General features: G+C 37.0%; 1 protein-coding gene and 1 pseudogene across 1 annotated transcript in view; both read right to left on the bottom strand.

Annotated features, from left to right (window-relative positions):
- LOC147911959 (dystrophin-like) overlaps positions 1-18,646 on the bottom strand; it is a 424,678-nt gene that overhangs the window by 218,766 nt on the left and 187,266 nt on the right. The window contains exons 5-6 of the mRNA XM_087426447.1: positions 8,372-8,464; positions 351-523 (exon numbers count right to left, since the gene is read on the bottom strand). Of these exons, the coding sequence (XP_087282573.1) occupies positions 351-523; positions 8,372-8,464 (266 nt within the window). The remainder of the gene's footprint in view (positions 1-350; positions 524-8,371; positions 8,465-18,646) is intronic.
- Positions 2,410-3,912, bottom strand: LOC147911960 (CKLF-like MARVEL transmembrane domain-containing protein 3 pseudogene; annotated as a pseudogene).

The raw sequence follows: 18,646 nt of genomic DNA, 5'->3' as shown, positions 1-18,646 counted from the left end.
CATAACAACACATTATTTGTACAGAAAGACCAACTCTGTTCTTAGCAAAGTTAGAATATAACCTTGATTTTGCCGGCAGAGCCCTAATTTCAAATATGTTGATCTCCTCCCTCCACCATAATCACATTCATGCTTGGGTAATTTTAATATTTCAACAACTAAATGATATATCACATAAAAAATAGAATAAATATTATTCAGTGCATTCCAATGGATGGTTAGATCAATATGGTCAATATACATAACACGTTGCATAGTGGGAAATGAGCTGGAACTACATTGCAGAAAAAAATATTAGTCTCTAAATCAATACTTACAAAAATTATTCAATGTCTCAGTAGTCTCCTTACCTATGTCTGTGGATGAGGGCATTCAAAGCCAGACCATCAGACCAGCTGGTGGTGAAGTTAATGACATTAACCTGTGGATAATTACGAGTTGATTGTCGGACCCAGCTCAGGAGAATCTTTTCACTGTTGGTTTGTTGCAATCCAGCCATGATATTTTTCATTACATTTTTGACCTATGTATGGAAAGAAATTTTTATAAGAAAATGTATTCCCTGAACAAGAACCACACAAACTTAAATTTGAATGTCCTAATATTCAGTAATAAATAATGAGAACTTTAGGGTCAATCAGTAATAAGAAATAGATTCTACCAGGAATGAGTCCATTCTAATTAGTTAGGAGTCTATTCTGATTGGTTGGTATCTGTGATATACCATTTACTGAATATGTTTAATATCATTTCTAGATTCTGCTGTGTTAAACTATTAATTTTGCGTTTTTAGAATTGCTTATCTTCTAACTTCCAATGGATATGCTAGAGAAGAGAGTGCACAAAACATTAGACTTGTTGTTAACCAAGGACTTAAGGTAGATTAGTGGTTTTAGCATAGGAAGAATGGCACAGTGGCTTAAAGAATGTGCTCACTTTTTTTAAAGCCTAGGTTCAAATTTTGCCTTTGCTATTAATGAATTGTGTTAATTGGGCAACTTTTTTATGTCTCTGTTTCCTTAACTATATATAGAAGGTTGTTGTAAGAATCAAAGGGCAAACGATAGTAAGATAAAACCCCAGGTTTATACTGTAAATTAAATTAATGCAAATTATGTTTACTGCCTGAAATGAAAAAAAGACTATAGAAATGAGTTTGCCTATTTAAAATAAAGATCAAAAAATCAACAAAAGAAAGGAAAGGAGTATTTATCACTAAAAGCTGCGGATATGTCACCTTTGGTTTTGTTTTTTCTTTTTTTTTTGTAGTCAGTCTGGTTTAATCCATTATGGCTTTTTTTCAGGTTAAGAGATTCACATGCAAAAGAAGAATAAAGGTTACAAATGCCCAAAATATGGGTCCAGAAGTCTGGCTCATTTATGAGGCCTCTTGGGTCACAGGAAATGCCATTTAAGAAGCTGCTTTTGCATAAAAAAAAATTATATAAAGTTACAGAATCCCATTGAAGACACATACACAGCATAGGTCCTTAGGTGAACACAGAAGGTACATCTCACCTCTGTGAAGCGGTCAGGAGATCAGCTCTGGTGTTTAGAAGCACATTGTCCTGAGCCATCCAAGGACTTCTCGCCTGCTCGCAGGCCCCCAGGGAAAGAAAGGGTTTGATTGGGCCTGCCCAGCTACCCTGGACACTGTCACTGTTATTCATAGTTTGGTACCCTCAATCTATTGGACCTGGTAAGCCAGTCTATGAGCTTTTCTTTGAAACAGTCTTAGACCCAGAATAGTCATGTCACTCAAAGAAGATGTGGTTTCCAAGAGTGTGAGGTGTCAGTTATGGACACCAAGGCCCACTCTCCCCTAGATGATAGGGCAAAGGTCCGTTTTCGCTCTGCCTCGAGAATGAAGAGGGAACTACTGCTCCTCAAACAAAAGCATCTTGGTAGGATCATTCTGGACAAAGTGCCTGGCATGCACAGGGGCACCAAATACAGACAAAAACCACTGGAGCCTGGCAGGCTGGCCCTGTGGTGGGTTCTGTCTTACTTGTTCCTCCCCTTTCCCCCATAGCATGAAGCGCTTCCTGTGACGGGGGTAATAAGGCTCTATTGGCTTTGTCCCCTTGCGCTTGTTTTTGGCAGGGAGGTTAAAGGCTTAAGGTCTGTGGAACAGACATGGGGAAAAGGGGTGGAACATTCAAGAGGCCCTCAGGTGCAGTGTGGTTAGATACTGCTAAGCCAAGGGGTGCCGTCTTGTGTGCGGGGCTCAGGAACGTCACCTTGGGGCTGGGAGGAGGCCTGCTCCGTCACAGCTCCCTCTGCTGCTCCTTGAGAAGTCACAGCCTCCCTCCCAACACACGGTCCCCTGGCCCTGCTCCGGCCAGCCCAGTCAGAATGTGCAAGAGTGAAGGCCCGTGTGGCTCCGGGTTGCGAGGGCACGGCCAGGCCTTAGTCTGGATTGGAGTCTGAATGCTCTTCTTTCGCCTTGACGGCTGTAGACTCGTCTGCAGAGTTCCCTTGTTTGAGGAATTCGGCCACGTCTTTGAAGATCAGGTAGAAGTCAACTGCAAATACGATGGCGGCAAAAAAGCCCAACACCTCTGCTGCTTTGGAAGCCCCGTCCAGGTATTTGGCGACAGCGGCGATGGAGACGGCGAAGTAGATGAAAGCCGCTGTGACCCAGCGTAGGAAGCCCATCAGGGCCAGCACAAGCCCTGCCACTTGTCCCTCAGCTGCATGGCACCAGCAAAGAGGAAGTAGAGGGCCAGCCGGAACTCCAGCAGGGGCGCCCTGAGGAAGGCGGATGCTGAGGACGCCACAGCGCAAAGGTGATGAAGCAGAGGCCCGACTCCGCCAGCAGGAGGCGGCCTTTGAGCGAGCAGAGGCAGGCGCGCCGGCCGGAGGGCGCGGACCCAGGGCACGGCCGCGCAGCGCCGGAAGCGGCCAGCGGGCTCGGGGGCCTGGGGGCCACTGAGCCGAGGCTTCGCCTCGCTCCCTCTCCCCCCGCGCCCAGGACAGCAGCAGAAACCCAGACTGTGTGGAAAGACAAAAAGGCCAGACTCTTGGTTTTATTTTTATTAATTGGTTTCTGTACGTTTGATTCTCTCCTAGGCTTTGTGCATGTGCAAATGCCATTCAGCAGGTTGCTGTATTTTCAAGTTTTCTTCTTCTAACTAATCTGATGCAGAAATCCATCCTAAACATTTTTTTTCTAGGTTTCAAGAATGCAGTGACACCTCATTATAAAAGAGTCTACATAGTAAAGGAATAATTACTAGGCGACTTCTTTAATATGAGTCAGGCCCCTTTTCATATACTTGAGGGAAGTATATAAGTAAATGTGATTAGTTTTTACCACCAAGGGCTTTCCTTTTGGGAAGTAGAAGGTTCATATACTACCAACATTTGATCAGATGATGAATATTTATTGTGTATTCTAAATACATTTTATTTTGCTTTTTCATCCATGTAGAAGTGAACAAATGCCTTTGGGGAAAATACATATTTTAACATCTCCAATGTTAGTCATCGTTTTATGAAAGATTCAATGCAAATTTTAGGATCGACTATTAAATCTAACTTTAAAATACTTGAAAAGGATTTGAGAGGATGCTTTGTAAACTCGATAAGGATTTGAAGGTGTGAAATCATCGCATATATTTGTCACCATCCCTTGGTAGCTGAATCTGTTATTTAGGGGTGGATTATCCAGATTTCTTAATTCCTTCCTGACCTGCTTATTTAGTCAGCTATTCAGTGAATAAACAGGCCAAATAGTTATGTAATATATATAATTTTTCTCATCATACTCTCAAGGCATAAAGTGCACCAGCTCCACGTACAGCGATCGCAGGATGTGTACTTTGCGTGCTGTGCTGAACCAGGGCTGGAGTCAGCAGATACCAGCTCAGGGGTGGTGATGGATTTGCACTGATCAGACAACCCTCCCATGATGAATGGGATTCATTTGTGAAATGCTTGGCCAGACTGCCCTCTATGCACATAATGTTATAGGACAACACAGTATTCAATCCAAAACTCCTTTAGCATCATTATGTCACTAATTCAGCTTATCAGCCTTGGCCTCATTGCTATTGCCTCTACTTGGGTGCGGAGAAAAAACAAATAAAGGGCAATGTGAGCTAATCAGTTCTTCTTCTACTACATAAAAGACAGTTACCAAGAAATCTTGATTAAGAATCAACCTTCAGTCAGGCACTGAGCTGGTCCTAAGGTTAGTCTTTAAGCAGAAAAATTTCCCACCCTCAGGTCTTACTGTTCCTAAGAGAGAAAGAATCAATTTAAATAAGTGTGTGCGTGTGTCTGTGTGTGTACATACAGCTATACATCTGTTTTTAAAAGGAAAAAATTGAAATGTCTTTGAGCAGTGATTTAAAAGATGACTAGGAGTTAACTGGGCAAAAAAGCCGTGATGGACATGGAGATGCACCACAAGATTCTCCTTCAGGGAAGAGCTTGTTGCTCCAGCTGTCATCAGGCAGCCTTCAGCTGTGAGTCCCCTCAGGGACTACCTGAATTGCAGAGTCACGTCACTTAAGGTCACGCTCTTCCTAGGGCAGCCCACATCTAGTGACTGATGAAGGGAAATGGTATAAAGACTCAGCCGTGTCAGCTCCACTCAGGACAACTCTAAAGGCTCATTCTAGCTCCAAGTTCCCCATGGGGTTGAATAAGGCTGCTGTTGGGTGTGCATCACAGCTCTAGTTCTTCTTTTCACTCCAGTTAGCCTCTCCCTTCCACAGGCATTGGTTCCAAAGGCATGCCTTAATTAACATCCCACCTGCTAAACTCAAAGTCTATTTCCCAGGATCCATCCTGTGACTAACAGGAATTGCAGCAGAGGGGTAGGAGTGAAGAGGGGTAGGGATAGTCTTCCACAAGGAAAGGAGAGCAGTGTGTGAAAGGCCTGCAGAAGACCAGAGGAAGAAGTGTCTTGCACAGAAGGCACTACGTAGGCAGGAGCTTATAGTAAAGGCTTTCAGCAGCGCAAAAACCATCTTTCTCTTGTATGATGTGCAAATAATAAATAACAAACATTCCAGTGTGAAGTAGCCCTGGAATTGAGTATTTCCTCTGAGTTAGCCAACAAAGGTGGGGACCTGACCTCTGATAGCACACCACTGTTAGCAGGATATGTTTTTATCTCCAGCTGGTTACCAGAACCGAGTTGACCACCCTAAAGAGGATGGTTTTCACTTAAAAAAGAAGGCAGAAAAAGATGCCAAACACACGTTTTCTACTTCACAATTTTGCTCAAAGCTGCTTATTTCTCAATATAGGCATTATTTTTCAGGCTAACAATTTCATTTAAGTGGAAACTGGCAAAACAGTGACAGGGGAGATAGGGTTGGCATTCCTGAGTTTTTACAAGTTCAAAGAGAAGTCCTCCACAGCAGCACTATTAATAACACAGTATGTGGCACTGGAACAAAAGAGTCATATCTTTCCATCTCTTAATGCCATTCTTAATCTGATAGATCTGGAAAGTATATTAGGTTGGCCAGAGCGTCCTTTAATCTTTGCTGAGATTCAAAGGCTTCTTTGACTATTTCATAGGAAGGCAAATATGTACTCTTGGTGAAAATATCTTTTGGGATACATTGGATTATGATGAGGATTACTGAGCAGGAGGAATTTTTTTAAAATGTGTTTATTAGTTTTAGGAGCACAGGGCAGTGTGATAGAAGAGAGAAATAAGATAAGGAGGCAGAAGCTGGGAAGAGTCTACATCCTTGCAGTCACAAGGATATGGTGATTCAAGGACACAGATGGAAAACAACAGACTGACTATAAGAGAGGTCTCAGACCAGGAAAGACTATACAAACTTTCCTTCTGGTATTCCCGGGTGGGAAAGCCCCTCCACATGCTAATAATAAGAAATGAGCAAGCTCACAAGCAAATGAGGAAAATATCAGACAGAGTAGTTTTGAAACTCTATCTTGTGGCGTGTTGAGATGGAGTTGGAAACAGTTTTGAGGAGATAAAAAAGGGTGAGATCATATGAGAGGCAGTTTGGATGATAAATACGATTAAAATAGACTTTGGGGGCTCTGTGCATGCCTAAGTTCTCCTGCTAGCTTTGCCATGACCAACATCTGCGCAACTCAGTGTTTGCTGCAAGCCGGGGTCCCTCTATGAACCATATGTGACCAGGCCATAAGATAAACACAACAGCTGATAGTCCATTAGAAACTTCTGTAGCAATTTTACAAAGTCCTATTTATGACTGTTGAATTTAATGATAAAAAGGAGGCTTGGGCCGGCCCCGTGGCTTAGCGGTTGGGTGCGTGCCCTTGGCTACTGGTGGCCAGGGTTCGGATCCCGGGCGCACACCGACGCACCGCTTCTCCGGCCATGCTGAGGCCGCGTCCCACATACAGCAACTAGAAGGATGTGCAACTATGACATACAACTATCTACTGGGGCTTTGGGGAAAAAAAAAAAAAAAAAGGAGGAAGATTGCCAATAGATGTTAGCTCAGAGCCGGTCTTCCTCAGCAAAAAGAGGAGGATGGGCATGAATGTTAGCTCAGGGCTGATCTTCCTCACACACACAAAAATAAATAAATAAAACTGTTAAAAAAAAAAAAAGAGAGGCTTGGATTTTGTGTGTAATTTTATTTCATTTTTGTAATGCTTCAGTTATATTGTAATTTACATGTAATAGAGAAGGGGAAAAAACTGTTTTTTCCTCAAGATAGTTGGAGAAGTACTGAGCAACAGAAGTAAACCAGTTCGGTGGGGGGCCGTATGTTGCCTTGCTGGTTCTATTTGACACCATCACTATATGAAAAAGGCCCAGAATTGGGAATCTTGGGCTCATTTGAGGCTCTTATGAGCTATTCTCTGTTGTCAGCGGCTATGGTTATTCTCTCTCTCTTCCCATATTGCTGTGAAATAGGATTGAGCTTGTTCAAAGTATTTAGAATAAAAAAGATATGGGGGTCAATTGGGAGAACAATATGGCTGCTGAGTTAAATAGGTACACCTCTGGTCTAAACGCTGTCTGACTCTGAGCAGGACCAATCTACAATTCAAGTTAAAAGTCAACCCTACTAAATGAAGTAGTGATACCTGCTACAAGACAGATGAACCTCAAAGATTATGTTCAGTGAAAGAAGCCAGCTATAAAAGAACACATATTATATGATTCCATTGATAGGAAATATCCAAAAAGATAATAGTTGCCTAGGGTTGGGGGTGGGAGTGGGGAGTGACTGTAAATGGACATGATATTTATTTTTAGGGTGGTGGAAATGTGCTAAAATTAGATTGCTGTGATGGTTGTACAACCATCTGTAAATATCCTAAAATCTTTGGTGAATTGCGGGGGGGCGGTGGTCGGGGAGGAACGTTCCTTCTTCAAAATAGTTTGAGAAGCACTGGGCAACAGAACTAAACCAGTTTGGTATACTTTGAATTTTACAATTGGAACGGGTAAATTTATGATGTATAAATTACATCTCAAAAAAGCTGTTTTATAAAACAGTAATCTCTGCCAGTAAAAAGAACAGACATCTCAGTTATCCTCCAAATTCTTAACATATGAGTGGAAAATTCTAAGCAATCAAAGTTATTCGTATGATACACCTCTAATGAAAATGGAGCACTGTACTGAGTGCTTTACGGATATTCTCTCATTTGATCCTGACAAGAAATAGACATATTAATTTTTATTTTTTCTATTTTGACAGTGAGGGAATTATGGCCCAGAAAAGGATGGCATTACACCCAATATCAGTAAGATTGTAAATGAGAGAGTTGAAATTTAAGCTCATGTTGGTCTGACTAAAAAAACGTATACTTTTTTCACTAAACCAAATGACCTTTGATCTGTTTTCCAGGGGTCCAATACATATAGGCATTGAGAGAGTATGCTGAAGTGGTTCAGAAAAAAAATGCAATTTCCAAATCAGATTACGAAATGAGTTTGTGTGTATAACACATATACAGATAATCATATCCCACTAATCTTTTATTGGCATTAGTTTACATTGAGAATACACAAGATTCACCAAGTCTCATTCATTTTGTAATGTGATTGACAGCAAAAATACCTTTATTTTTACAAAACTATGTAGATTCTCCTATAGGTGAGTTATAGAGGACACATATTTGTGAAAAATATTTTTATTAACCTATTGAGGAGATTTGTCTTTTTTGCCCCATCTGTACCCAGTGAAATAAAATTTAGAAAAATATTCCTGCAAATGTACTAGAACCTGTTTTATAATCTGCTGATCCTTCGCATCACAGGTGACGTTAGTTGTGCCAATTTTACAGGTAGCACTCGGAGATGTGCATGTTTATTTTGCAGGTCAAGGGTAAAAATGAAAGGAAGAATCAGCACCACGTTACCCAAAAAGGAAATATTCATCAGGATTCTTACCTGCCAGTGGAGGATTATATTCCAAATCAAACCAAGAGTCAGTTTATGATTTCCATCTACTATGTCAGTGCTTCCGATATTCACTAAATCAACCTGTTAAAGATAAAGGGAAAACATCTGAAGGAAGGAGACAAAATGTCTATTTGGAAAGAAAACAAAATGCGAAGGTAATTGCATTTAGCTATTTTCAGAGCCTAAGCAGCATTACAGCTTTTTAAAAATAATCTAAAAATGAAACAAAATATATTTGAAAATGCACTTTCTGTAACAAACAAGTGCCCCCCAAACACATTTACAAAGAGACAGGAAATGAATGTACTTTTAGTATATAAATAGATTACTGCAGATTAAAGAGGCCATTCAAAGTATCTCCAAATACAATGTATAACAATGATAACTCATAAAGGATGCCTAAAATTAAGATGTGCTTCCTAATACATAAAAGTCCTTTCATCTAGCTCAGAGGAGTGCTATTATAATTAGGGGTGCCTGTATTTGACTAAAATGCCCTTGCTTTAGAAGCACACATTAGAATTCTAATAAACAATGGAGCTAATGGCCACCTCTCTTTTCTCTATCCAGGACTGGGTTTGGGGACCAAAATCTGGCAGGATTTCATTTTTCAAGGCAAATCCCATCTCCTGTCCTTCATGCTCCTAATATTTTTAGGGGGAGTCAGGTTAGACATAAGCATCAGACAAATGAGCACATGAAAAGATATTCAACATTACTAGCCATTAGAGAAATGCCAATTATAACCACAATGAGCCAGCACGACGCATTTATCATAATGGCTAAAATAAAACAAAATAGTGACAACATCAAATGCTGATGAGGATATGGATAAAATGGATCACTCACACATTGCTGGAGCAAGTGTAAACAGTACAGCCACTCTGGAAAACATTTTGACAGTTTCTTACCAAACTGAACATGCGCTTAGCATACAATCCAACAATTGGACAATTCATTCCAAAGAAATGAAAACTTATATTTATACAAAACCCTATACACAAGCGTTCATACAAGCTTTATTTGTAAACAACCAAAAACTGGTGCCAACCCAGTGCCCTTCAAGGGTGAATGCTTAAACAAACTGTATTACATCCATACCATGGAATGCCACTCTGCAATGAAAAGGAACAGACTCTTGATCACAAAACAACTTGGGTTAATCTCATGGGAATTATGCTGAGTGAAAAAACAAAGCCAATTTCAAAGGGTTACATACAGTATGATTCTATTTATATAACAGTTTTGAAAAGACAAAATTATACAAGCGGAGAACAGAGTAGCAATTACCAGAGATTAGGGACTGGGGAGGGATGGATGGGGTAGGTGGATGTGGTTAGAAAAGGGCAATACAGGGGATCCTTGTGGTGATGGATCTGTTCTACATCTGACTCTGATGATGGATACACAAACGTTCGCATGTGATAATGTACACAAGTATAAGTAAAACTGGAGAAATATGAATAGTATTGGTGGCTTGTATCAATGTTGATGTCTACGGTGATATAACACTATAGTTTTACAGTATGTCACCATTTGGGTAAAGCTGGGTAAAGGGTACGCAGGATCTCTGTATTATTGCTTACAACTACGTGTGAATTTATAATTATCTCAAAATGAAAAGGCTAACTAAAAAATGAGCATCCAGAGATATTTTAAAGGGAGAAAATATCACAGTAAAGCAAACAGGCAACTTCAGATCAAGGTGTACACAATGGGGGAGAAACTGTCAGAGCAAGTGTTGAGGGTTGAGAAGTAACTCAGTTTTCTCTCCCTATTTACTATCCTTGGCTCATTGATCCCTTGGGTTGTATTTTCTTTTGGCTGCCTCAAGGATCCTGCCATTTTTGTCTTGTCCTGGGGGCAGTGACCTGAAAGAGGTCCCCATCAATTCTCCCCTAGATATCTTCACTACATAGCCAAGACTCATTTTGGTTAAAGCTTTCATTCTCTCAGGCTCTAAACCCTTACTGGACTGAGTTTCACTCTGATCTATCTTTCTCACTTGTCTCTTCCTCCAGTAAGATGGGTTCACCATTCTCTCACTCAATGCTAAAATATATTCCTTATCATTCATCTTAATTTTCTAAATTTTATTAATTACAACTTGAAAATATGAACCTGGGAAATCCAGGTGAAAACAATAAAAAGACTACCCTGTGGTCTAATTGTCAAATCACTCCCAGTTACTCCCCACATAAACTTATTTGTAAGTTCAATGGATAATCAAATACTTAAATTTATTTTTGTATCCAAACTAGATGATAATTGTTGGTGCGTTGGCTTAAAACAAATAAATGATACAGAAAAAATGTAGAATAATCTGGATAAGGATAAAAGATCAAGATGCAAGTCCACAGTTTAATTCCACACATAATTTATAGTAGAGGATATTACTGAGCTATGTAATAGATTAGATGTGAGGATGGTATCATATGGACATTACAGATAAGTTGGCCTGAAGTTGCATGTAAATGGACATTTCAGTAAGGCTCTATTGAGGAGTAGATAAACAGAAGTCCTGAAAGGGGGTTAACATGAAAGACTTTGACTTTCTTGGGTGTAGGAAAGTCAAGGTGATACTGCCATTATAAGACATTACGTCTACTTATTTCTGCAATGCAGATGCTTTTCGTTGGACAGAGGAATTTCAGGAGTATCCCATGCAAATTCTCCCTAATTCAGTATGCTGTAGTTAATTTGAATATTTAAAATTATTAGGCATTCACATTAATTTGTCCTACATATGCAGATAATTTGCTATAATATTTTCATTTTAGTTATACAAAGTAGAATGCAACAGGTTTCTAGAATTTATTAAGGAAGGAAAAATAGAGATCCCAGGGGAGATTAATAATTCTAGAACAAGAAGGCACCATGGTCTACCTTTCATTTGGGGATTCCTCATGTGGCATTAGAGGGAGGAGCTCCTCCATATGGAAAAGCCACTATAAATTTATCAATTGATCCATTAATTCATTCATTCAACAAATACATTTTGGCCGTCAGGCACTAATGTACTTAGAGCACAAATGGAAAAAATGTTCCTGCTTTCTGGAACTTAATTGTAGTGAGAGTGATAATCAGACCATACACTGTTGAAAACTCAATTATTTAAATGGAGAAGATGTGATTTTTAGGAAATAGACACACTAGGGGAATCATTGCTGGTAGTTATGTTTGGACTTGCCATAGGGATCATCCTAGGGAGACTCAGAGCAAGCAACAAGCCCTGAGATAGCAGCAGCCCCTATCCACTCTCATAAACCTTATCACTGTGTGAGCAGGAAAATGGTTCCTCCATTTCCTTATCCCATAAAATCCCTCCTAAGATCCAATCTCCATTATGTTCAGGTACTGTGCTCAGCTCTGAATAAAGAGTAAAGGAGAACCCCTAATGTCAAAAAGCTCATACGCTAATAGCAGGCCCCATAATAAAAACTAATTAAAATTAGGTAGGATCCAGGAATTCCACTTCTAGGCATATACCCAAAAGAATTGAAAGCAGGGACTTAGATCTTTATATACCAATGTTTATAGCAGCATTATTCACAATAGCCAAAAGCTGGAAACAACCCAAATGTCCATTGACAGACAAATGGATAAACAAAATGTGGCATATTCATACAATGGAATATTTTTCAGCCTTAAAAAGGAAGGAAATTCTGATACATGCTACAACATTGATGAACCTTGAAAACATTATGCTAAGTAAAATTAGCCAGACACAAAATGACAAATATTATATGATTACACTTATACCAGGTACCTAGAATAGTCAAATTTATAGAGAAAGAAAGCAGCATAGAGGTTAATCTCTGAGAATTAGAAGTGTTGTACTCAGGGACAGTGTGGCATGGGGTGAAGTTGTTAAACAATCTGAAGCAGGATTATGAAGTCTTAAAATTCAAGGAATGCAAGGAACTGAATAGTAGGGAGGGGTGAGGGCTTTATGAAGTAGAGAAACAATAGTACCAAAAAAGTTGAACATATCTTGGCTAATTCTTATAGGCACTGAAAAAAAAGTAGTGAAGATCAATTATCGATGTCTCATAAAGTAATACAAGGAAGCTTAAATTTTTTGTCAGGGACAACAAAGCTTTTTACAATTCTCAACTCTAAGAAATGTACATTTTATAATAATATACTGTGTCTTTAATTACAACTTTACAAGTGATGCAGTAAAAATCATATGGCCAATTCTTTTGTCAACCTTCAATAAACAAAATAAGAGCATAGTATTAAATCTTAGTTTTGTGGAGATATTCTGTAGATGGTTACAACAATGCAATCCAATTTACGTTACTTTCTGTTGATGTGCAATTATATTTTACTTTTTTATTGCTAATGTTACTCACTATACCATCAGAACCAATAGAGCAGGGACCACCTCTGTTTATGGCCCAATATGTAAATAGCACAGTTTATAAGTGGTGTTTCACTCATATATTCTCTATTGTGTGTGCCTTAGAGGGTTACTCTTATCACACTACAATTAGTACCAATCATCATTCCTTTCTAAAGGTCCATAATTGACCAAGTTGTGTTGCCATAGTGGGTATTTTTTCATCCTGTAGATGGGTTGTAAGAAACACAACCATCATCAAATCATTTTTTGAGTGGTAAACTATATGCTGTTTAAATCTTTGCGCTGTTTTCTGTGTATATGCATGTGTGTGTGCATATATAATCTCATTTTTGTTCTTTTTAGAAATATTTTATTTTTTATACTTATGGCCACACAAATATATTATTTTGCACAAATGTATGAGTGAGATCTCATACATGCCTCTGTCTTATTTTTCTTTAGACAAGTTTTCTTTTCCATTTTGCTTGCCCCTCTTTCTTCCCCTTTTTTCCTAATCTGACCTAAAAAAATCCTTTCATATTTTCTCCCTATTTATATGATCATTATATGTGTGAGTGTACATGTGTGATATCATATAGACACAAATCTATGGGGTTTTATAATCTACAAAAAAATGACGTATTATTCAGATTCTATTGAATATTGCTTTTACCAAACAATAATCCCTTTTATTCATTTATTTTAACAGTGGCATAATAGTTCATAGTTTGGATGTATCATCATTTAGCCAGTCACCTGTTAGTAGACATTCACTTTATTTCTAGGGTTGTGATATTTGTTTTGTTTTGATTTGCCACTTTATACAATGCTGGAATGGACATCTTGTATATACATCCTCAGATACTGATGCTTCTATTGTTATAATATCTATTCCCAGGAATGTATCTACTAGATACAGGGTATATATACTTTTAATTTTAGTAGGTATTTCTTTATAAAAAGGATTTAGCATTTACTATTTTAACCAGCTAATACATAAGAGTAGGCTCTTCCCTTACCAGCAATCCATGTTTCTGCTTTTTCATTTTGCCTGTCTGATGAATAAAAAGATACTGCATTGTTAATTTATTTCCATGATTCCTAGTCCATTTGGAAAATCTTTTGGTATGACTGACCATTACAATTTCATCTGTGAATTGTCTGTTAATACGCTTTGCTCAGTTTTCTATAGGGTACTTTTCTTTTCCTACTTAATTTTAAGAGCTCTTTGCAACTAACAGCTAACATTTACTGAGTACTTACCAGGTGTGAGATATGGTTATAATCAATTTCATATAGTTTAACATAATAGAGTTTTAAATTTATATTCAAAAGTGAGATTGTCCTATACATTTATTATTTAATTTTATGTTTATTGACTTCTGGTACTAAGGTTATTCTGACCTTACAAGAGGAATTGTAGAGTTCTATCTTTTTATGTACTCTGGAATACCTTAAAATATAGAAATTATTTATTCTTTAAAGATTAGGTTAAATTCATATGTGAAGAATCCTGGTATATTTTTCAATGGTGGGCCTCTAATAACTTACCAATGTTTTCTGAAGTAATTAGTCTAGTTCAATTTTCTGCCATTCTTATGTCAATTTTAGTCATTTGTATCATACTAGGAAATCATCCATGTCCTGGATTTTTCAAAATTAATTTTACAAAATTGCTTGCAGTATCCTCTTAGTTTCTTCTGTATCTGTGGTTATACATCCTTTCTCATTACTAATCTTGTCTATTTCCCATTTTCTTATTTTCTTTTGTTATGATTAGAAGAGGTTTATCTATTTTGTTAGTCTATTCAAAGAGCCAGCTTTTGAATGTATTCAACCTATTGTTTTTAGTTTTCTATTGTGAATTCACTTCTCATTATTTTTTTAGTAACCTCTTAATTCTTTTATTTCTATTTTTTAAAAAAATAAAGGCTATAAAGTTCTCTCTGAATACATATTTCATTCTACCCACATCATCATCACTGTAAAAGTATGAGATAGTTACTAGTTTATGTACATTTTACCAAGAGAGAAAGAGAGTATCAAAGATACATGAAGCTTCCACAAGGTCAGATTTAAAAACAGGTCTAGACACGAAAGATAATTCATTAATTAAATCTAGAGAATTCTTCATGAAGTGCCTTAATAAGCTCTCTCAATAATAAATACTGCACACCACCATGTAGACAAGATATATTATTTGTTTTGGTTATGTTTTGTCTCTTGATGTACATCTCTTCTTCAAACTACCAAGGACTATAAGAAATAACAATAATTAACAATCACTAAGACTATAGAATGGGCGGGGTATTTTGTCATGCCTGAAGGGTGTTGTTCATGGTCTTTATATTACTATTGAATGCCTCATATTGACAGTCTAGCCCATTTTGACTCTAAATTCTCATATGCTTGGTGTTGTTATAATGCCATATTTCTTACCATGTAGCTATGACTGATATTGTTTTTTTAAATCATTACTAGCTACTCTTAACTAATCATCACCGAGTTATACAATGGCTTCTCTCTTTTTTATGTATTTTTTTCTAATAGATGCTCTGGAATTATACCTTTCAAGGATTCTCAATCTAATTTCTAAATAACTATGAAAAGGGAAAACAAAAATTACAGTATGTTAATATCTATGTTAAATGAGTAATTATGTGTCTGTCTAGTAAGCAAAACAAAAAACATTTATATGACATACATGTTAATAAATGGACTCACTGTGTGTGTGTGTGTGTGTGTGTGTGTCAGCATTGTGACAAGCACTAGATAGCAGGAAATTCAATACTGAGGTCACTAAGGACGCCCAAAGTTATGTTTTCCTGTTTTGCAGAATGAAAGCATCTGATACCAAATGAATAGGTGTGAAAATTGATATTGTGTGTGAAAATTAAATAGCATGCATTGAAATTTTGCAGAAACCAATTCACCTACACATGAAGATTGGCTTTACGAGTTCCTGCAAACTGGCCTGAGACTTTACTCATAAAGTAATGTTAGATCCTGGCACAGAGTTTTGCAGCGTTATCTGTGGAAGATGCTTTATATGAAAGTAATTTTGGAGGTTAGAAAATTCTCACTATTTTCTTTGACATAATGGAACCTTACTGTGGCTCCAGCAGAATATTTAAATGTGTTTTCTTAAGAAAACATTCCTTGAGTCAGGATGAGTAGGCTGCAAAAAATGCACCCAGGAAACCTAATGAATTGCTTTTGGAATAAAGTCGTCTATTGTTATCCATTCTATAGTGTGAGGACACGAATTGAAGGGAATTCCTATTCTGTCCCCACACTAGTACTTGGACTAAAATATCTGATTTTTTACAAAAATATATATTTTGTAATTCTATGATTAATATATAAGTATTTCAGAGAGCACTGTTACTTCCTACTGCTCCATCTCCTAAATGAGTTGGCTAACCACTGGGCTATGAGGAGCAGTTCTTTTCCATTGCTTATTCAAGAGAGCAATGTTTGGTTGACCCCAGGTTTTGTTTTCTCTCCGGTTCTTTCAGGGCATGGATGCAATCTAGCATTGTCAAGAATATTTTCTACAAGCTAAATTTAGATATCCCATGGTGGTTATAGTAAAAGGATTTATATATATTATATTAATATATTTAAGATTTAAGAATACTTAAGAAAACCATAAGATTTAAAGCAAACCTGAAGTGTAATGGTTTAGTGAAAGGAGATTACTGACCTGGACAAGTTTATATTATTTTTAATTAGCTTACCAGAAAGAAAAACAGAAGAATAAGTTCATCAAACATAAAATGGTACACACTGACTTTAGAATGAGGAACATTTAACATGAAGATTAATTGCAATAACCAGGTCAAACAATGAAAATGGAAGTTCTTAGGGCAGAGCAGAAGGAAAGAGAGAAGAAAAAATAAAAATAAAAACAGGAGAGTGATATTTCTATGATATCTCTGACAGTTCTGAGGAATAAACCTCTGACAAATTTTTTCATGCTTTTTAAATTTTTAGTAGTGGCAGGAAGGTGGATAAACTTTTCCAGTTTTAGTTGGTAAATTGTTTAAGCATTTGCAGGTCCAACTTGGATGTTGTAGCAAGTAATATCTCATTCAATAGGGAACCACCATCTTTCCAATAAATGACATCTGCCACTTCTTGCCTTTTCATACAACCACTGAGAAGGGCATATGATAGCTACAGGCACATAGCTACAGATACACATCCTGTATCATTCAGCCAACCGAAACTAGGTTAGGGCTAGGAGGTTCCCGACATTTGTTTCAAAGGATGTGGTTCTTCCAGGTCATTTCAGATTTCGAGATTTATCCTAAGAAGGAGTCACTTTTGTTCCTTAATATGCAGAATACAATCTGAGCACTTTTTGAATTAGGGAAAAGTAGGCATAAGGGTAAGTCAGCCTTTTACTCATCAGTCCTGGTATATGAGTTTAACTGAAAAATGCTGCAAATTAAATCTTAGAGAATAACTTCACATGGAATGACAAGATTATGAAAGGAACCATGAAATATCATCTTGAAAAGTTTGAGTGGATTTCCTTAACCAGATTCTTAAACAATAACTGACGGTTAGGGAAATGGCATGCATTGGAATTTATCATATAAAGACTCCTCCTGATACTTAGGCCTCATACACATACTTCTACCTTCTATTTATTTGGTTCTTTCATACATCTCTTTTTCATAAATTGTTTATAACTGAGAATTTCCTTCCAACATTCTAGACAAATAGGATTTGCTTTTTAAATGTGTTAAGTGCCTTTTATAAAACATCTGCCATCATGTAGTGAAAGCTAAAGAGACTTCTCCATATTAAAAAGAAACTCCTCAAGTATTTCTATAATCCTTTCAAATATAATGCATTTAAAAGATCAAAAATGCAGAAAAAGCAAAGTAGTTTCACTGCCTTGCAGCAAGTGCTTTTACACTGCGTTTAAGATTTATATAAAATTTTAAGATTTATGGGCATAAATCATACCTATTTTTTTCCATTGAGAGGCACATGTATTGAATCTTTTATTATTAAATGATGAATAGTTCAATATATACAACCTAAAGGGTGTACTGCAATGGCCATTGTAAACTTGGCTCTCCACTGGTAGGTTTTCTTTATTCCCTCTCATATCTTTATATTCTAAAGATCATTTTTTTATTTTATACAAATATAGACATTTACACTGGAAAATACTTTTTAAAAGCACATTTTGACAAAGAAAACATCATAAGACTTAGTTCTGGGTACTCACTATGAAGAAACTATCCTTACCTTCAATGATTAATCTTTATATATTTAGTCAATCATTAAATATTTTCATCATCCACCGTATGCCACACATTAAGTATTGAAGACAGAGATTGACTAAAACATGGACTATTTTATCAAACTGCGTAAAGACTAGTGCAGTAAGTTAAAATTTCCCTATATTTTGGATGTATTTACGATTATAATCATATATTGCAAGGTAATTCTTTTTAATGGAACTGTGTTTTTACTTGCTTATACACTGCGTCTTTGACAATAAAGATGTGAAGCAGTTAATTTTTAAAAATCCTGTGTTAAGAAAATATAAAAATTAAAGGGGTGAAAGAAAATCAAAACAAATATATCAAAAAGAAGTTTCAATGCAGGTAGTCTCACTGAACAGTAAATGCAGAACTAAACTTTTTGGCAAAGTGCCTCTCATAACTAAACTAAGCAAAGTTTCTTACATGAAATATTATATATTAGAGGGCATCATTTGAGAAAATGGACACTGTCTTCAGTAATAATTTTAAAACCTAGAATAAAAGATTTATATACTTTCAGTAGAATATTAATTAACTGGAATTTTTATAAATACTATGTATCTTATACCTGGCAATATGGAATGCCACTTTAATGACAACAAGAACCCAATATAGCCGCGCTTTCTA

Source organism: Ceratotherium simum, chromosome X (genome assembly GCF_057802395.1).
Source record: "Ceratotherium simum simum isolate JZ-2026a chromosome X, ASM5780239v1, whole genome shotgun sequence".
Classification (NCBI taxonomy): domain Eukaryota; kingdom Metazoa; phylum Chordata; class Mammalia; order Perissodactyla; family Rhinocerotidae; genus Ceratotherium; species Ceratotherium simum.
The sequence above is the reverse complement of the archived record's forward strand: the minus strand, read 5'-3'. Positions and strand labels throughout refer to the sequence as shown.